We start from the raw sequence: 21754 nt of genomic DNA, 5'->3' as shown, positions 1-21754 counted from the left end.
GTTCTTTTTTGTTTTTTCTTATCTCTGATAGTTCTTTTTTTTTCCTTTGGCGGCACATCGGGTTCTTTTAATGCTTAAAAACCTGAGAGGATGCCACGCATATTTAATATAGTGTTTAGAAATGAACTATATGGAATAACTTACTTTAACACTGCAGAAAAGCCAGCTTCAAAACCGTTTGGTTAATATTTTACAGCGAAGCTGTTATAAGCTAGGATCTGGAAAAAATGCGTCCATGAATGCTAACAAAAAACTGACATTTAAGCGGTGTTGCTTCCTTCCGATTGGTCGTGGCAAGCATAAACAGTATGGCGGGGAAGCCCACGTGAGTCAGCCTTCCTTTGCATTACTAGGTGGTGAGGTCCTTATTCCTGATTATCATTTACGGTAACCGACTTATCTCAGCTAAGAGTGTGCTGTGACGAAGCTGAGGGGAGAACGCGCCGATCTAAACTTCTTTCCTTTCGCGTCCGTAATGCTGATAAAGCGACTTAAGCTCTTTTCAGCATCGCCGATAAACAGATCAATTTCCTGTAAAACCGAAAATAGTCGTATACCAACACGTATACGTATACCAAGGACCTACAACGGAACGTGTATCGACCTCATGGTTAGCAAGAACGTTTCCGAAGTCAAAATAAAACCAATGGCGGTTTACCATAGCGACCTTTAGGCAATGACCACCTTAGTCGCTAAGAATTAAATAAAAACAATTAAACAACACAGTTGTGTACGTGTTTTTATGGACATCACATATAAGTTGCATAGATGTCGTATAGTTGTAAAGTGGTGTAGATAACAGCTTTGCTGGTCCTCCATAATCACGTGAAGTGAATGGGCTTTACAATTTTGTTTTTTGACACCCTGTATTTCTCTTTTGTAAAACAAAAATGCTCCTTGACGGTCATCACCATAGTACCACCCAAAGAAGAGGCTGCTTTAATAGGATCGGTCCTTGACTATGGCTTGGTTAGAAGTTTCTGTTTAATAATAATACTTGTGGCCGCAACTGTTTCTTTCCTGCCATTGCTGGGTTATGCAGAAACTTAAGTACCGTAGAGTAGACTGTATTCTTTACATCGTGTAGCATGGGTGGTCTATTAGAGACTCATGTGAACGAGGACATTCCTTAGCGAAACAAGGCCACATTTGAAGTATAATAATGGATAACTTAATATGGATAATTTTTGCGTATTTATGTAAATTCATTTCCTGGATACCGATTATATTACAGGTGTACATTATCTGTGTTCGCGTATTTTTCAAATACATCTTACGAACTCCAAAACGCGAGGTTGGCACACTATAAATAGTGTGCTAACCTAATTTATGAGCATAAATATCTTAATTCAAGATATTTAGACATTCATACGATAAATGTGATAAAAGTGAGGTAAAAGAGCAAGTAAATTTATGATGCGCGGAAATTGAACTTATACGTGAGAAAACGAGATTCGTCAAAAATAAAAATTAGAAGCTTATGCAAAACAGATCGCCAGCAGTGAAACAAAATCCAAAAGAATTCATGATTACGGAAATCACGAAGATATTCCAAATTTCCTATTTTAATGTTGGTCCTAAGATGGTTTCCTTACATTTATTCAATCATTTATTGGTACTGTCAGCCCTTGCACGGGGCTATTACAGGGTGGAAAAAAAGACAACAAACAAACATGTACGCTTACATTCAAGCATACAGAAGGGTTACAAGTATATTGAGACGATTGGTAATTTCGGCAGTTTACGGAACGGATCACTTCGTAGTTTTTAAACATTTCTTTACACAAGCTATAAAGGTCTTAATTTGTAGCACATACAAGAACATCAGTGATACGCTCAAGAAATTTATTTAGCGACATAGATGACAGAGGGGAATCAGATAACATATTCCAGTCTTTAATAGCCTTCGGAAAAATGTACTTGAAGCAATCATTTTTAACAGATGAATTAGAAATGTACATGCTATGACGATGTCTTGAGTATTTGGTAGAGCAAATTTCAAAGTACTGAGATTTATTTATCTTTACGCAGTTATGAATGATCTGAAAAATAAAGTTTAACCTGTCATATTTCGTTCTTGATTTAAATGTAGGAAGATTGGCGAGTTCACATAGTTTTGGGGGGAATGAACGTGGCTGTATTTATTAAAAAAACCTGGATGCGAGCCGCTGAATTTTCTCCAGCATACTGCAATTGGTAACAGTATATGGGTCCCATACAATTTTAGGATACTCGATGGCGGATCTTACCAGTGTCATATAAGCCAGATTTTTCTATTTCAGAAGTTGCAATAGCGAGGTTTCGTCGAAAGCACCATAGTGCTTTATTATCTTTGATGCATACGTTATCAATGTGAGTGTTCCCTTTTAGATCAGTAGTAAATAATAAGTCTAATTATTTATGTTTTTTAACTCTCTTCAGCTCAGTGCCCGCCATGTAATAATTATAAGCCAAAACATTTTCCTTTCGCGTAATAGACATGAACACTAATTTTTCAAGGTTTAGCACCATTTGCCAAATGTTACACCACTTCTTATTTTCTTCTAAGTTACAGTTTAAGTGAATTTGACCATCTGATGTCTCCATTTCATTGTAAATCACCCAATCGTTGGGGAATGGTTTGATTGAAACTGAGATGTCATTGTGCAGATCGTTAATAAAAAGAACAAGAGCACCCAAGACACCACCCTAGGGTACGCCTGTAACAACTGGGCACAAAGCGAATTTGCTTCCCCCAACTTTAACATACTGTCCCCGTGATGAAAGATACGAAGAAAACCACTTCGGGGTGGCTATATTTTTAAATATAGCACTGATTTTTAATAACAGTTTTGGGTGAGATACCTTTTCAGACGCCTTTGCGGAATCCAGAGATCCTAAATCAGTTTGATCACGGCAGCCTATCATTTGAGAGAGATCATGAACAGTTTCTATGAGCTGGGTAGTCGCTGAAAGATCTCTGCGGAAACCAGGTTGTGATTTAAATATTACATCATAATTTTGAAGGTAAGCCAGTAGATGTTTAGATACGATATGCTTAAGAAGCTTAGAGCATGTACTAGTAAGGGAAATGGTGCGAAAGTTACAGACGTTTTTAACACTACCACACTTGTGGACGGGTATAAGTTTTGCTATTTTTCACGCACTGGGGAAAGAACCGCTATTCATTAGACAAGCTTAAGATGAGAGTAAGGTATTTAGAAACTCAATCTATAAAGTTTCTCTAAAGACAACCGCCATAATGATCACAAATGTACTTTAAGCTATCCGTGGCACAGGGAGATGTATATCTGCCAATTCAAAAATGAAGTTCTACGAAATATAAGAAAGATGACAACATTAAAAAAAGAATATTCGAGAACACCAATATCAATAAGAAATTATGATCTTTCAGAATATGTCTTGATTTTTATACTGCGTCCAAGAGCATTATCACAAGAAAATATATAGAAAACAAGTACCACCTCCTGATGTTGCCTTGAACTTCATACAGGGCCGAAAATAGCGCCAACGGAAATTCTTATAAAGTGGAACAAAGAAGAACATTGAAAAGTTAAAACAAAAAGTATGACAATTGCTTTGTGAGCATTAACCGAGTTTTAAAATTAAATATTCCTCGAGTAATCAAAACTTGAATCAAACCTACTGTTGAGTTCTACAACTTAACTGTTGTCACGGGTGAATAAGAAGTGAGAGGAACTCTCGCGGTTCCAGCAAGCACACGAGTCAGTTGTCCGGCAGTACCTTCAATTTCATTCCGATTTTCAAGCTATAACCCTGCAAACAAATTGGAACAACCAAGCAGTGCCTTAGCCTCCTGCATTTTTTAAAGGTTGAAAAATAGCTGAGGATCTGTCTTGAAGACGAAGGAAAACAAAAGAGAGGCGTCACTCATCACACTTGGCGGTACCACTGCAGAAGCGGCGTTTCTCCTAAAAACTCTAATATAATTTTTATATAACTTTTAATGCGAAAGCATTAACTATCCCATGGAGCGAAGCACACAGCAACTGTAACCGCAAAGAAAAAAGAAAAAAAATACGCAAAGGAAATGTTTTTTATCGCACTGGCTGAGCAAAACGACTCCTAGGTAGCCATTGGCGGCCGCGTCACGAGCGCGAGCGCTCGCCCGCCGCTCTCGTGTCAGGCGTTGCCGGAGAAGGGAATGGGGGAGTGGGGGGGGGGGGGGGGGGGGGGCTGCGGCCACTTTACGAGAGAGCGCGCTTGGCCTTCGCTCCCGTGGCAGGCGGTGTGGCAGGCGGTGTGGGAGGCGGGTGGCGGCTATGGCTGCTTCTGCTCCCTTCGGCGCCGAGAAGCATAGCGTCGCCTGAGGCATATATAACGTCGGCGGCTACAGGCTCGGCAGTAAGCAAACGTGCCCGTCAACGCTAGTACACCGCAGACAAACTAAGGGAGCAGAAGAACAACATTCATGCTTTCGATTCACGACTCATCAGAAGTGCTTAGATGTCCTCGGAATATTTGTGCATCATGCGCACATACCCGTTGTAACTTTTTTACATCTTGCACACATCCTCTTGCGTTGTTAGGACAGGAGTGTAGCAAAGACATGAAGAGACTCCCTTCATGCTAACAAAATGAATATATACATATATATATATATGAACGAATATGTGCAGATGAATGAACCGTTCTTAATCCAATGAATTAAAGAAGCCAAGTTTTTCAGGAACCCGCCGAAAGCCAAGGAGCTCTAAAGCTCATAAACAAAGAATACTACTACATGTACACGGGGCGAGACAAACAGTGGGAGGATTTCTGGAGCACAAACGAGCACGTACCACGTGACACTAAGCGTCGTACCGCGTTCCACGCGGCGGCGTGTGTTTCCAGAACACCTCCGATTGGATACATTTCGTTTCTTGTGCATTAATAAGACAGGTAGGAAACGCCAGAAAGCCAAGGTGGAGTGGTGTAGTGGTTAGCACACCCGACCGGACATTGGGAGGCCCAGAGTTCGAATCCTGGCTCCGCCATTTTTTGGCTTTCGGCGGGTTCCTGAAAAACTTGGATTCTTTAATTCATTGGATTAAGTACGGTTCATTCATCTCCACATATTCGTTCATATCCTCCTCGGAGACCACGTACGATGACGTGAAGTGCCCGTGTTGCATATATATATATATATATATATATATATATATATATATATATATATATATATATATATATATATATATATATATATATATATATATTTAATAAAACGAGGATTTTTAAGAAGGGCCGGGCGACGTTTAGTTTTGGCTTGAGGTTATAGAGGACGCCTCTGAACGGCGATTGCACTTTAGAAACTGGCAACAGGGCGAAGGTCGTTTCAAGCACTTCGGGCGGATACAACGAGCTCACGACTAAAACAGCAAACTTCCGACGTGTAATCCAACATCGCTGGTATATAATGCAATTCCTAGTCAAGTTGTCAGAAACAATCAACGAAGGATGCATAAAGGCAGAACAAACCTCATTTAAATTCTAAGTAGGCACGGAAACCAAACGTGTCCTGCGGACACCGGTCAGTACTTTGCCTTTCACTGGGTGCCAAGCCACTGAAGTCTTCCATTTTAACGAAGCTCATTTTAATGAACGCCGGTTTACATAACCTCGTTTAAACAAACCATTTATAGAAAAACCCAGCTTAGAAAAAATGGCGGTGTGCCTCCTTTTAGCCAAAATGGAGTGTTCGGGTCGCCCATGTGGGTCAACTTTTTTTGTAATGAGCCGCCGCAGGCTGTATCTGGAAACCGACGCGAATGGTTGAAAAGATGGGTTAACACCTGTCCCAGTGATACACGCGCGAAGTAGGAGACCCATTTTTAGGTAGCGTTCCTTTTTTTTTTTTTTTTGATAAACGGCGGTGCTCTAAACTAAGCCTCCCATTTTTTTTTTTTATCCGAGTTTCGATAGGACGTGACAGTTCTCTGAAACGTGTTTCAATGAAATGGCGCTCATTCAACAGTAGTGAATTCCTAAGTCACTGCGGCATCGCTAGGAACGAGGTCGTTGAAAAACTAGCCAGGCTCAAACTGATACAACCCCGAATTCTGGCTGTCCAGAGCAAAGCCCCTCGCAGACGCGAAGCTTCTGGTGGCCCGGGCTGCCAAAGCCAACCATCGCGACGCGAGGTACACAGCGGGACACCGCCTAGCTCTGCCTCCACAGGGAGCTAACCCACTAACAGCGGCTGTTATCCATTGACTCCGAACGAGCGGTGCCTTGACTCCAGTGATACTGCACTTCCTCAGGCGCGAGCGCTGAGTGGAAGGTTTTTTGTCTCCAAAAACTTTACGGACTTCAACGAAAAAAAAAAATTGAATTGTAGCAGTGACCAGAGTTCTATACCATCCATCCACATATAGGCAAGCCGAAGGTATGGGTTAAGAAGAGAAAAAAAGCTTGGCAAAAAAAGGTCAGATTTTCTGTCATTTTCACCTAAGGGGTTTTTATTAAACAGCGGGCAACAGGTTCCGGTTCTACGAGGAAAACACCAGCCAGCCTTTTTTTTTACGTTTAAGCGGGAGATTGCAATCAATTTTCCCTCTTACATATTTAGAATCCGCCTATGGGCACAGCAGTTTTTAAATCTTTTGCCATACCCATCCAAAATGTTTGACGTGTTTGTGATGTCCGTCAAAGTTTTATAAGGGGCCTGATGTAACCTTTAAGACTTTTTATAGGGTGTAAGGGACCCGTCATAGCTTTTTGGGGAGACCGAGGGGGGGGGGGGGGGGGTCTGTTTCAATCCTTCTCTTGAAAAGGCAACACCTATAACAATCAATTTGACGAATATGTGGAAGAAATCACGTGTCCATTCCGGATGTATGCGCCGCAAAAACCGCTTGGCCATTTTGTTAGGAACGGACAAACCGATTTTTGGAAATCGAGGAGGCGTGAACCCGTCCCTTCCCGTCGTGGCGCCTCCCAAGCGTAGTGAATACAGGCATGGATGAGCGAACCTGTGGCGGGAGGGAGGTTGCTACTCTTAATTTCAAGTTTCCCATTTTCCGTCGTTTCCTGCCTAGCACGCTTTTTCATCGCAAAGTCCTCGGTCACGAAAGAGAGAGGGTGCGTGGGGACAATGGGGGATTTGGTCTTTGTTTGGTAGATAACCTTTTTCAGTCTTTCGAAATACAGCCTTCGTCAGAAGCTGTCCGCCCTGTTTTTTTTTTTTTTTTCTTCTTTTTTTTTGTTATTCAGCGATTGTAAACCCAAAGCAGAACAACGAAGGGACCTTCGTTGTCGGCTTGGCGTCCCATGCGTGAGACCTATTTTCTAGAGCAGCGGAGTGCGCTTATAAAGGAGGTTTCAGTGCCCTGTTTCTGGCGCCTCTCGTGCGTCTGGCTGGCTGCAGCGAGCGAAGAAAGACGCCTGTGACGACATCAGTACTGTGCACAAATTTTCACAACAGCAGCGGAGGTTCGTTGCAGGATCGTGGGTCTTGCTAAACGTGCTACTCACAGTGTGTTTGTGTCCGAGTGGTGCACCCTCTTGGTTTTATTGGCTGAACTACCAAAAATCTATGGAGTTTACCCAGCGGTATTGCGAGTACCTTTGAAATATGCTTGTATGCGACAAAGAAAAAATCGATTTTCGCTATTTGGTCTGATCACTTTCTTTTACAGCTGCCTATGCTCCCTGTTTGAGCAAACGTTGGCTCTTATCACCTTTTGAGCTAACATCCGTGTAAAACTAAATGTCTGAAATATGTTTGTAATATGGGTTTAAACTGGATTTTGTTCTATGGTTCGCAATAATGTGGGTGTCTAAAGGGTTGAAGGAAAGATGGGGTCTGAAAGGCTGAAGGGTCTGACGGGCAGAAAGGGTTTAACGGTCTGACGGGCTGGAGGGGTTTTTCGGGCTTAGAGGGTCCCATAACACATCAGGGCTCCAGCGCTATATTTAATAGGCCAGTCGGCTTGCTCCTCATTTATAGTGCAGCTCCAAATAGCGAGATGTTTCACCTTCGCCTTCCCGGGTTCCCTTAAAAGAACCGCCAGTATTTATAAGAAACGTCAAAGTAACTCCTAAATGGATCGAAGGCAAGCAGAACAAACTCGGAAGATGTTCCTGGTTGGTTGAGGCAGGTGTGGAAGTCAGCAATTTAGTGAAGAGTGTTCCACTAAAATATCTAATTTCTAAACTGAAGTTACATGACCAAATTTAGATTATTGATGAAGACGCGATATTAGCGTCGGTACCGACCGGTGGTCCCAAGCTGTCTCCTATAGTGCAGGCTGCACGTGGTCTTCTGAGCGTCCACCTCTCACGGACCGTCCTCGCTTAAATAGTTCCATTGCCCGAAGAGAGAGCGGTGGTCCCACACAACAGGTTGGGTATCGGCCCCTACTGCGCACGGAGGTTTTCAAGAATGCCGGCGGGAAGAAAGTTTTGGTGGAAAGAAACGCTGCCGCGCCTATGGATGCCGGCCCCACCACAGTACTCCCCTTCAGTCCCTGGACGAACGTTCGACGATAATTCAGGACCATGCATCTTCGTCAGAAGAGAAGGAGACGCGAGTGTTGTTTCTTTAGTCGGCGTCACGGTGGGACTTCCGATATTTGAAGGAGCTCTCCGAGGCGGAGTAAGTCCAATGGCAAACGGAATGGAACAGTTCATGTGGAAAGATAAACATTTCTATGATGAGCTGCTATTACTTAGTTATTAGCGTGAGCATCGACCGTGAGTGGCGTCAGAAAGGCCGCAGAACGTCGCCCGCATTAGCGTGCTGGTCTCCAGACCCCGCATTGAGTCCGCCGCATGCAGGGACTCGCGTAAAAGGGCAGGCGGTGGGATGTTGCCGTCAGTGGCCGACGGCGAGTGGATTGCGAGGATTTTCCTTGCGGTGAGGGAACCGCTTGAACATACTCACATTGACATAACTTCTACACTCCGGAAAATAATAAACGCGAATCTTCTAGATGTACGGAGAAGCGTGTCTTCTCGTTCCTGCGCGCATGAATATGTTTTCGGTAAAAATTCAAAATTCTATAACTAAACTGTGAATTCGTGAGGACAAAAAAAAAAAAGAAAGAAATATATCTGAGCCACTCATCACTGTTCTACGTGTGAAAAATACCCATATCAAAGCTGGCCGCTCGAAATCCTAAGTTTCTGTGCTGTCTAAGAAAAAGCGTGATTCCCGTTTTTCGAGTGTCTCGTTAATGAAAAGCTCACCTTGACCTTCCGCTATTATCTTCACGTCGTAGGATCTCTCGCCTTTGTCTTCTTCACAAGGTATTTTATACGCCCATCTTTAAACAATCTCTCTTAAACCCCCCATCATACATCTCGGCTAGAATTGACCATCCTTGTAAGATCGCCCGCCTACAATGCTTCACCCTCGCACACCAGAAGGCGCTCTTACCATCTGCGATTGTGGACTGGAATGACCCCCCCAGAACCTCATCGGCATCACCGACAGTGGAAGATTTCGGGACGCCATCACCAACTACTTCATGTAAACCCACTGCCCTCTGTAACGCCACTTGTGGCCCTGAGGGTATTATAAATAAATAAATAAATAAATAAATAAATAAATAAATAAATAAATAGGTGAAGGATAAATATTTTCAGTAGACCAAAAGCCCCATGTAGTTATGCATGACATTCATCGTAAGCCATCCGTCTTTTTTTTTTGTCAATGTAGGGCACAACGGGGCAGCCCAAGCCAGCGCGACTGTCTCATTTCAATGTTGTCAACAACGCCAACATTCTGGGCCGCTTCGTTGGATACCATGAACAGGTATCGTGCTGTTTTCCCAAATAGCATTACTTGAATTAATTGAACCCAAATATTGTCATTCTTACACTAAACGAAGAAAAAAAAACATTCCGCGAAATTTGCAATTTCGGTTAAATCATGCAGGTTGTTTTACCAATTCCTGAATAGAATATATAGAATGATGAATAAAATATTTACCTGATAAAATCTGGATAATATAGCCAACTACGGCGGGAAAATACTATACTCTTGTTTAGAAGTTGTAATAGACCACAATTTTATCTAGATACACACAAAGAATATAAAAAAAACTAACTGAAAAATAACAAAAATTTCCCTGCATCAGCGATATTTTAAAAATATTCCCTCATTCAATTGTTTCAATAAAATTTGGTTTCGTACGTACACATATGAACATATATGCAATATAAATAACTAAGTTTTACCTTGATCGTAGTATTAATGTTATTGAAGAAAAACTTAACGTGTTTCCACCTACGAACTCGCTAATCTTTCCGAAAACAATATAAAACGGACAGTTTGACTTTTCTTTAAATATTTTTGTAAGATATAAAATAGATTAATTGTTAAACATAATAATATCTATCTTTTGTGTGTCAGGTAAAGGTCCCAGTACCCTTGTTTCAGCCGTGACAGAAGGGGGTAAAAAATACAATTCAGGACAGGTGTAAGAAATAAAAAGTGGTATTTAGCAGTAATTATATAAGATTAATAAAAATAAGGTGTAAGTATTTGAGTGATGTATTTTAGTTATAAATCCTATGCCCGTCATCTAAATACGCTATAGCAGTTCCAAGAAGGTCTAAAACTAAATTCACGTTGGCCCTTAATAATGGCGAATTAATGTTGTATAGAGGATTATTTTCTTAAGTTTCCTAATATTCAAACCAGAAAATACAGTGGAATCGGCAAAAAGAAAGTGTTCGTCCAGAATAATGTTATCGACTAAGAAAGATGTCAGGGAACTACAGCGGATAAACAATAAAGGGGATTAATTATTTAAATTCGCTAACTCTCTCTATTATTTTAGCTGAGGTATTTCAATTAGAGAAAAGCAGCACGTCGGTATATAACCCGACTACTTGTTAAGCATTAGAAGAAACATATTATTTCTGTTATTACTTCGCAAATTACTAAAATTTACAGCGGGACTACTCACAAAATTTTATTTTATAAAATCTAGCAAGTCTATCATTCCTATACTGACAATGGGATACTAATCTCAAATTAAATATGCCAGCTAAAAAGCATAGTGTACATTTTTTCGACATACTTGGTAATTAATCCACTAATTGTGTTTAATCCCGTGCCAAGACATCTGTCGTGGATTGTAACGCTGATCTGCAAGAATAATTAAAATATTTTAAGTGCTTTGTTAGTTTTGAATATTCTCTATGAAAAATAAAATATATATTTCAACAAATAAACCTTTACAAATCGTAATATTTTAGAGAAATTTCTTTCGGGAAACGAACCGCCGGCCACAATGGCCATTAGGGGTTGCGAAAAAAAAAATTCTGATTGAATAACTATCCTTTAATATTTTGCGTTTTACTCGGTGAAAATAAACATTTAGCTAGTATTAGGAATTTGCTGAGCGTAAACGCAAACCCTTAGATAAGTCGGCTTTATGAAGACTTAAAGCGCGCGTAAATTAAGCCAGGAAGTGCGCCTAAGTATCCATTCGTGCAGCAGGAACAAGGCAGACAATGCGAAAACGCGGATGATATTGTCATTAACTGAGTTTTCGCGAAAAAGTGTTTGTTACTAGGTTTTATTTCTCATATATGGACTTCTTTTTATCTACGAGGCTCAGGCAAATGTGACGTTCTCTAAGACTGCAAACGTTTATTCTTTATTTTGCTTATAGAAACCCAAGACTGTTTTTGTTTGCAGCGTGAATCGATCTGCGTAAACTCTGAGCTAATACATGGATCAGGCAGGACAATGGGCGTGTTGGCTGCCACGCTGTTCGGATCTACCATTGTGATGGCGGGACCTACCTTCTTGCCCAAATTAGCCCTCGAAGTCATCACAAAACACAGGTAACACGAGCTTTGCATGGAATTTTTACTATTCCCCAGTATAGCCTGTTTCGTATTAGGAAAGGATTCGAAATTGCATTCTCTGCGGCATGGAGGCCTAAGCCAAGATGTGGAACCACTGTCTAAATACTGGACTTTATGCTTAATTTTCAGAACCTGCCAATAAATATGTGCACTGCCAATTACCATATTGAATTCAAACGCATTTTTTACACCCGCTTTAAACTCAGGCCTCATCCTTCATAGACAGAATATCCCAGTATGCCGTGCTCAAAACGCCATTGTGTATACAAACCCATCTGTCATAAATTTTTCCTTTCAATCAGTCCTATATAGATCTACATTGCATGCCTACGGTGTTTGCTTCTTTAATTTGAGAATATGCACCTTATTCTCCAAGAGGCCCGTGGCGGAGAGAATAAGACTAAAATTATTGTTAGTGCCTACCTTGCAGATGTACTAAAACATAAATGTTCTAAACTTTTACGAAACATAAAACTGCGCTGTAAGTATACTGATAGTAGTCTAGAAGCCCAACATCACGCCGCACTCCACGACCGGAAGTCGTCCACGTCGTGCGCCTCACACCGTACTACGCGCGATAAGACTGTGAACTGCGATCGTGTGCAACGCTTGAAAGGATTGTAGTTTGCCAGCTTCGTATTTTCCCGTTCTTTTGTTTGTCTTTCTCTGCTTTTCTGTCTTTAATGTAGCATCGATGCGATGCCTTTTTAAATGGGGAAGTAATGCCACGCGCTTCGCTGAGCGAGCGCGTGCGTGGCCGAGTGGTTACTGCGCTTGATTCTCGTGAGGAAGCCCAGAGTTTGATTCCTGGGAGCGACGGGTCTTTTATTTATTCTTTGCAATTTAGATTTCTGTTAAATTTGAAAACCTGTTGCTTTTTCGAGGTCCGAATGTTCTACACGCGCAATCTTTTACGCCGATTATTCCTGAACCCCACGCGTGTACTACATAAGGGGTTCCGCGTGGCGAGCCGCAGTCAGTCTCGCACCAGCGTTCAATCCTGCTCTTACGCCGCCATCGACGCCCGCGGCGATCTATTGTTTTCTTCTGTTCCCTTTTGGTTTTGGGCACAAGTTCGCCCCATGAAATGCTTAGTTTGTTTAAGTTTTCGTCGCCTCATCCATTTTCATTCGTGACAATAAGAGCATTTTAGCATTTCTTTGTTTGTTTTTTTTAGAAACTATATCTTTGCTACAAGCGACAGTAAAGATTCTAATTGACAGCCCTGTAGGCATACAGTGTAAAAAAAAAGGTTAAAACTGTACCACTAAATATCTTGCAGAAAAACGAGTAAACTGAATTTGTGCAAAAGTGCGTTTTGCCGTTTAAAGAGCCGTCCATTCTGTCTTGAGGTGGCCCAACCGAACACCCAAACATGATGATTTTTGCAGAAGAGTTCATTGCCATTGGTTGTTGATCCTTTATTTAAAATAATTTTGTACTGAACTGGAAAAAGGAGCTGTCAGACTTTCCACTCTTGTGAAAAAGGAAGAGCAGCGGACCTGTAGCTTTTGTTATCGGCAGTGGCTTTCCAGGCGAGTGATGTGCTCTTGTTTCGCAAGGGAATCGAAGCGCTCGACGCAGGGGAATTTTAATGCGCGTTCACACTCTTGCAACCGAGTACGACCGAGAAAGACTTCTTGGGACCGGATGCACTGAGCGGAGCTGGTCCTAAGAGATCGCAAGAGGCTTAAAAACCGGTTTGGTCTCTCTCGGTCGCACTCGGTTGCAAGAGTGTGAACGGGCCTTTAGGCGATAGCGGCCTCGCGGCGGTTGCTGATCCATTCGCGCTGCTGCGCACATCGCCGCTCGTTCCGTTCGCGCTCTTCTTGCTCTGAAGAGATGTTGCCGCCATCTATGAGCGACTGCAGCAACCAGTTCTCTGGTTGACGAGGCTGAAGAGTTTGCCGCGAACTATGAACGAGGGCGGCAAGAAGATAACCTTGGACAGCTACCGTCATCTATGAGCGACGGCTGCAAGAGAGTTGTGTCGACCACGAGTGTCGATATTTTATTGATGGCGGACACGATCCTTGGGAAACTATTCCTTAAAGGGATGGTGAACCGTAATTTGGATTTAAAAAAAACAATGCTGGAGATATAGGCGGGACGCTACAATCCCTACAACACTGCTAGTAAGGCGATATCTCGAATGGACGACCGTATTTTTGGAAAAAGAAGTCGAGATTGAACCAGGCCGACGAGGCGCGTGACGTCAAGATACCTGGTTTCCTTCTCTCTTCACTTCGCTCCCTCAAGGCCGCGAGGCGGAGAAGACGTGAGGCCGTTCCCTCTCCTTCTTCGAGAAACATGGCGCCAACATTCCTGCCAAATGCGCCTCCTTTTTTTTTTTAAATACGGTCATCCGTTCGAGATATCGCTGTATAAGTAATGTTTTTGGTGTTTCTAGCATCCCGTTGCACGTTTTTGCCGCGTGTTTTGGGGAATCCAGATTCCGATTCAGCATCCCTTTAACAACTCCGCTCTAAAAACAAAATCATTTGAGGTTGCGCTTTGCGCTGCAATTTGGCGTCGTTCCTCGCGCCTCTTCTCTGCATAGCACGCCACCGTCGAGCCCGCCAAAGCCTGCGACGGTGTCACGTTTAAAGATACTTCCTTCGAGCGACGGCGCCGGCTGCGGCAGCTGTTCTCGCAACATCTCGTCAGGTATGAAGAGAAGGTGCAGAGCTCCCACCACGGCTCTCTCTCCCGGGCGCTGCTTCTCCCCGGTCTCGCTGTTTTTGGCTCGACAAGTAGGCATGAGCTTCGCGCTGACGCTGCATCCCAGACGGAAAAAAAAAAAAAACAACGCGGACATGATGGATGAATACGTAGAAGAAGACGAAATTTCGATGATTTCTCTCTCGTATTTCCTGCTCGCGATGGAGGAAGAGGAGCAGCGAGCGTCAAAAAAGCAGCGTCGCCGTCGGCGGTGGTGGATACGCCCATGCTTACGAGACCGCAAAGGGACGGGACAAGCAAGCTGCCTGCTTCCTCGTCTTTGCAAGCATGCCAGTGACCCTTAGCCATGCCAGCGACCTTGGATTTCTTCGATGGCTGTTCAACTCTTTCGACTGCTGGTTTGAACAGCGCTTAAGGCTCTGGAATTTTCTTGTCATTCTAAATAAAAGTGTGCTTGTAGCTCAGTAAGAGCACTAGCAGGCCGGAAATGCCTCCTGGGAAGCCATTGGACGTGAACACTTTGAGATACTAATTTATCGAGTGTTACTATGTCCCACATTCAATGGCCTTAATAATGGGATTTAATTTAAGAATAAATAATCTTTAAATTTACTCGAATACAGAACAAGACATGAACCAAACGTCGACTGAATGTACTAGGACGCCGGTAGATGCCCGTATTTAGGGACAACTATTGAACTTCCGGTTACTTTACATGCACGAGGCTCGGGGAGCAGCTATGCGCCATTCAGCCCCCTGTTCGCGGCACGAAGTTTGTGCATCGCCGCCTGGTGGATGTTTTTCAAAACCCAGAGTGACGATGCTCCAACATACTCTGCTGGTGCAAGCACGTGCAATGTCAAACTTCTATGCGGTATAAAAATTAAAACATGACATCGTGGGTAGCACATGCACTACCGACAGCAGAGACAACAGAAAACAGAAGCGCCCCTAGAGAGCATCTCACGGCGAAAAGTAGAGATCAGTGAGGACAAGCCACCACCGACGTTCATATTGCGGGTGTTCGAAAAGTGCCTCACGTAACCTTGTCGGAAGCTTACATGAGGCAACGTCGATTCTGTCCTTTCCACCGTATCTCAGGCTCACGTTTCGCTGTCTTTCAGTTTTTGAAGTAGCACAGCTACACATGCGGTGTCTTCGCTATATACGAAATAATCGTTACATTTGTGTGGGCCCTTCGGAACAGTAAGAGGAAAGCACAATAGCTACTTCGGCGTGATCTCACTGAACTTCCGTGATGCGGTATATACAATCGCGGGCAGTGCGAAAAAGCCCGGCTGGAAGTGCGTGGCTTAAAAGGGCGGTCACGCTATCAGTCAAATGAAAGCTCGACCATATGGAGGCTTCAGCGGCTATTCACATTTTGTCGTCACTCCCTGCTTGACCAGCTATTGCTGAGTCGCCGGGTTTAAGCGTGGCTGAATCGGCCGCATGGGCATATTGAACAATCAGTTTTCGGCCGATTCAAAATACGTTCATGGGATAAAGGCTTATAAGTGGTATTTACTACATTTCGCTCAGCGCTATTGTCAGTTATGACGCAGCAACCGTCGGCTGACCAAGTGGGGACTGATGACTAAAATCGAACAGCTGCAAAAAGGCTGCTTCTTCAACGACTGCTCCTATGGTAATCCAGCTTTTCTCGTATAGATATTACTGGGGGTCTTTGGAGCAACGCTTGAGCCGGGACTTTTTTTTTTTTTTTATCTCGTCCGCCACTGCGTCTTTCAAGATAAAAATAACCACGGATTTCCTGCAAGGCCAAAATATCTTTTGGCCACTCGCTCAAATCGGGGCGCTGCTTTTTATGAAAGCATAGGCGTTCCATAAACGTGTATATCAGAACAGCCGCGGAGGCGACCATGGCTTGGTATCCATAGCAGCTACCACGCGCTTTAGTTTCAGGCGAACGTGAATACTTCGCCCAAAGGCTGGATGTGAACAAACACAACGCATCACACGTAACTCCCTAGGTGCAAGGCGACCTTGCGACCAGACTAAGAAGTAGGTCTGGAAGAGACTGCCATGAATTGGCCGCTTTTAGGATCGTGATAGTTTCTCTCGTATGTGAAAGCGTCTTTCGGGTAAAACAGAGTGTACTTGTTCGTTAATTTTTCTAACATTTATCTCGATGCCTTGCACCTCCGTTCGATAATCCGCTTGGGTTTTGGGTACACACTGGTTTGAGCAAGTCTTACGATTTCTAAGAGAGCGTGGCCACTTTGCTAAGGCGACAAACCTCGTCAAGAAGACGATCGCCTGTTCATTTTAAGTTCCGATGCATTAGGACGAAACATCAAAGGGGCCCTAAGGAGGTTTCTGAGATCACCTAAATATGGCTACAATTCACTTTGCGGGCTGTGCGCATTCTCGAAATATCTAAATAATGGCAATACGCGTCCGATTTCTCAATAAAAAAAAAAAAACAGTCAAAGATCGCAATACGCCCAGGTCACCTCCGGCGAAGGAAGGAGCCTGTTCCGAAACCGGGAAAACTGTCATGCAAGAACAAGCGAAATGACTTCGCTCTTCCGACCGGTGGTACCGCGGAGTGATATCTTGAATGCGCGCGGCTCGTTGCCCTTATAGCCCAGACTACGATTCAAACGGATGAGCACCCGCTATACAGAGCTGACGACGGGACATAACACCCCTGCAAAAGACAATGAAAAACAAAAACAAGAAAAGAAGCAGTACGCTCGTTTGAGACGGTCATCGCAGTATAATGTTTTCTCTTGAAAAAAAAAATCTACATTTTTCGACAACTTTTTTTATTTCATAATCTACAAAGGTACGCACACTCTGTAATAACATCGTTCGCGATCTGAACATATTGTCGCGTTTTTATTCGGAACATGTCGTTCTAGCTGCCGGAATAATATTCCTATCATTGCCTGAGATGACCTCGGTGTGTTCAGTTTTCATTGCTATTTTAATAGGAAAATGAACCGAACATCGTTTTGATTTATAAATTTATAGGATGCTTAGAGACCGCAGAGGTGAGTTATTGCCATATTTTTGCTGATCTCGAAAATCTTCCCTGGGCACTTTAAATCTAGTGTGACGAGATCACACTAGAGTTCACCTATTAGCCCCTAAAATTAGGTTTGATGGCTTAAGACTCGCCAGCATATATTTATAAAAAAATAACTCACAATTTCAGGTGCACGATGGTCTACGGTTCAACGACCTTGTTTTTCGCCATGGTTCGGGACCTTGAAGAAGGAGTACATGACGTTTCTTCGGTTAGAAAAGGTAGGAATGTTAGCTTTAAAAAAAAAATATTATTCAGCGACCAGAAGCAAACGGTAAGGAACAGCTTTAGTTATGCCGCCTCCAGCGTAAACTTGCTACCTTCGTCAGCAATTAGGCGTTTCGTGCACCTCAAACGCAGGCTGATAGCCAAAGCACGGCGGAAGGCTTAGAGCACGCGCTGGAGGCCGGGCACTTGAATGGCACGCCCTGCCGTCCTCCTTTTCTTGGTGACCATAGCGTCACATTTTTGACATCTCCGAAACTTTGGATCACCTTAAAACTGATTGCAGTAAATATTATGAGCGCTATTTTGTTTTTGGTTGCGTTTTGGAGGTTTTCACGCATGTGTGCTCACACATGCCCCACAGTAATGCGTGCTGTGCTCCGGTGATCGGAAAGGGGTTTTATATTTTGGTTTCCCTCTTGCTATTGCCACAACGCTCATTTTCTTTCTCACCTACATCACCGTTGTGACGGCAGGCCATGGTTCCAATAATAAATCGTATAAACGCGAAATCGGACGTTCATAATTTGACGCAGCAGTAAACGTCTTATTCTCCTCCATTGATTGTTCATTTCTGCGGCGCTCTGGCGGGAGTACCTGTTTTGCCGGTTTACGCCAGAGATTGCATGACAGTCTTTTTCAACGTAAAGAAGTTCGCACAGAAAGGATCAGCAAAACCTTCGCACATTTTCTGTGGAATCTAGCTCAACGTTTCTCACCCAAAGTCAGCGTCGTGTCTCTGAAAGCTGCAATAGCCTTCCGCCGGAGTAGCCGATGTTCTTCCAGGAACCCCAGATACGCCACGCCGACCGAATTTCAGTGTTTGCGGGCAATGACAAATAATTTACAAGTGATATCAAATCGGTAAAGAAATGCACGAAAACACTTACAAATGGTAAGTTGGAGCATTAAAAAAACCACTCATTGTAGGCATCGCAATTTTACGTCTTCAAGTACAATTTTAACACATGGGTATTGTTCTGTGATACATTATTTGGGGATGCGTTATACACTAATGAATGTCTGGTCAGCTGGCCTCGACAAGTTTAAAAAAATTATTCTCGCGATAAGACAAAAAAAATAAACGTCCAGCTTCGCACAAGGAAAAACACACCTCTGTTGTTGAAAGACAGTAACCTTTAAAGGGCCCCTGAAAAGAAAAAAAAAGTTTTTTTTAAACAGTCTGGTTGGAACACGCGTGTCAAAAAATGAATTTTACGCGAAAAAAAAATTTAGAGCAATATTGACGGCGAGAGATTTATTTCATTTTCATTTCATTTCATTTTATTATACCTCAAAGGCACTTCTACCGAAGTGCATTACATGAGGGGGGATAAGAATACAAACTCACATAAAAACAAACAAAAGCAAAAGTAGATTCACAAACAAATACAAATAGTAATATTTGCCGAAAAATGGCTAGGGTTAAATCGCATCAGGATGCATAAAAAAGAAAACTAATGACTAGCTACCGACATAAACATTTAGACTAACGAAAAACACTTTTGAGGTGTGCCTTGCAAAGATCGCGGAATTTAGCTGGATTATTTTCGAGAGCAATAGCCTCAGGAAGAGAATTCCAGTTATTGATGGCTAGAGAGAGCGGGGAATTTTGAAATTTATTAGTTCTCGCAAATAGAGGGTTTATTTTCTGGCTGTGGTCACGACGTAAGGAGATGTGAGATGGAGGTTGGCAGTAATGGTTTCGGAATGACGAAGAGGAATAGTAGATTTTGTGGAACATGACAAGACGAGCAAGTTTAGTTCTTTCGGCCAGTGGGCAAAGGTCTAGATTTGTTTTAAGTGCGGTTACGCTTGATGTCCGTGAGTAGTCATGAGATATGAAGCGAGATGCTTTATTCTGAACTGATTCAAGTTTGTTAATAAGGTAAGCTTGATGCGGCCACCAAATAAAGTTGGCATAGTCCAATTTAGCCCTCACAAAGGATTTATAGGCTGTTAGTTTAACACAATGCGGGGTACTGTGAAGGTTACGTTTGATATATCCTAGAGATTTACAAGCACTAGAAACTACAGTGTTAATGTGGGTATTCCAGGTTAGGTCGTCTGAAAATGTTACACCTAAATATTTGTAGCTGGACACTTTTTCGAGAGGCAGAGTTTGTAATGTATAATTTCGTATTGCAGGCGTTCGTTGGCCAGTGAATGTTAATAGTTTACTCTTGGTGACATTAACTTTCATCTGCCATGTGTTACACCATAGTGAAAACATATTTAAATCCTGCTGCAATATTAAAGACTCTTCAGGTTTAGTAATACGACGATAAATAACACAATCATCTGCGAAAAGCCTTATGGAAGATGTTATATGGAGAGGAAGGTCATTAATATAGATAAGAAATAAAAGCGGACCCAAAACGCTGCCCTGCGGAACACCTGATATTACGGGAAGGCTAGGTGATTTGTCCTGCCCCAGGTGGACAGCCTGGTTACGGTTACTTAAGATTTATTTGAAGTTTTGCGCGCAAATTCCATGGTCATTCAGCTCGGCTTCTCATTGGTAGCGATGGTCATTCAACTCAGCTTCTCATTGGCCAATAGAATGAGTGACAGCTTAGATGTTGGTTTAAAAATCTTCGTGATTTTTTTTAAATCGCCTTTTGAATTACATATTTTTAGGTTTAAGAAACAATCCATCGAATGAACGTCGCAATTGTTTACAAACGTTTTACAAAATCGTAACTTCCGTTCGGATACCACAACAAAACAACAAACAAAAGCTTCGCCATTTTGTTTTCTGTCGTGGTCGCCGTCTTCGCGTTTCGCGTTCTGAAGAGGGCTTGTTGCTTGTGTTAGTTAGTCAGTCATAGTAAGTACTTAGGAAGTGGCGCGGGGTGACAGGTTTCTGTTTTTCTGCTCTTTGCGCGATTCGTGTGTCCCGTTTACCACATCTTTTGTTTGTTTTCTAGCGCGCGCCAGTGCCAATGTTTGTTTAGATGTCGGTTCCCGTGGTTCCCGTAAAGAGTTTAGTGAGGCACGCGGCACCACACTCAACGTTTAATAAAAAAAAAAAAAAATCAGTTACCACTGCGTGTCCTCGCGGCGGCTTGAAGGATCGTGCGGCTCGAACGAACTCTTCGAGGCACCCGCTTCGCCGCGGCGAAGCGTTTGCCTCGCGGCGATCGGAGCGGACGCCTTCCGGCTGGCGAGGCGTGTCCTCGTACGGACGAAGGCCCAGCTGCTGGCAGCGTTGAAGCAACCGACGCTTCAGGTCGGGGTCCACCGGGACGACTATGTACTGTGTGTACGACCACGGTGACCACGGTACGTGCACGATACGACGCGGTATGTCGTTCGACCGGCAGACAGCCGGCCAGGGGCTGTGTTCCGAATCTCCAAATGGATCCGAGTTTCTCCGGCGGATCGTATCACGTGACAGCACAGATTGAAAAACGTGAAAAACGCTGTACGCGGGTAGGATTTAGAACGCCAAGAGTACAAAACCCTCACCCTGGGGTAAGATCGAGTCAATTTTGGAACACGGCCAGGAAGTAGCAATGGCTCTCGTGCGGGGCGCAGCCAAGCCAGGAAAGCAGCCAAGCCGATCCACTACGAAGAGGCGGGGACTACCTCTCCTCCACGCGCCCGAGATGCCGAGAGAGAGAAAAGTGGAAAGGAGGTGACTGCCGACTAAATTGCGTCTGGCGCAGTCAATATTGCTCTAAAAAAAATTTTTTTTCGCGTAAAATTTATTTTTTTGACACGCGTGTCTCAACCAGACTGTTTTTGAAAAACTTTTTTCTTCTTTTCAGGGGCCCTTTAAGCTCCGTATCGTCAAAACATCATCACCCATAGCGCTTGTATCTATTTAGAAGACGGTTTACACATAAAGCACATTTGTAGTACAGATATATTAGAATCTAATTACAAAACGAAACCAACACGGCTTTTTTTTTTTTACTCGGCTTGATTCATAGCGGCTTAAAGCAATCTTGGTTTGGT

The 21754-nt window shown here is 43.1% G+C and overlaps 1 protein-coding gene across 1 annotated transcript in view; it reads left to right on the top strand.

Moving 5' to 3' along the window:
• Window positions 1-21754, top strand: part of LOC120848348 (medium-chain acyl-CoA ligase ACSF2, mitochondrial-like) — a 100620-nt gene that overhangs the window by 60367 nt on the left and 18499 nt on the right. Inside the window, exons 8-10 of the mRNA XM_040220354.2 lie at window positions 9665-9760; window positions 11657-11805; window positions 17696-17787. Coding sequence (XP_040076288.2) covers window positions 9665-9760; window positions 11657-11805; window positions 17696-17787 — 337 coding nt within the window. The remainder of the gene's footprint in view (window positions 1-9664; window positions 9761-11656; window positions 11806-17695; window positions 17788-21754) is intronic.

The sequence above is a fragment of the Ixodes scapularis genome, unplaced genomic scaffold (genome assembly GCF_016920785.2).
Source record: "Ixodes scapularis isolate PalLabHiFi unplaced genomic scaffold, ASM1692078v2 ptg001739l_1__unscaffolded, whole genome shotgun sequence".
Taxonomy (NCBI): domain Eukaryota; kingdom Metazoa; phylum Arthropoda; class Arachnida; order Ixodida; family Ixodidae; genus Ixodes; species Ixodes scapularis.
Note: the sequence above shows the minus strand (reverse complement) of the source record. Positions and strands in the feature narration are given on the sequence as shown.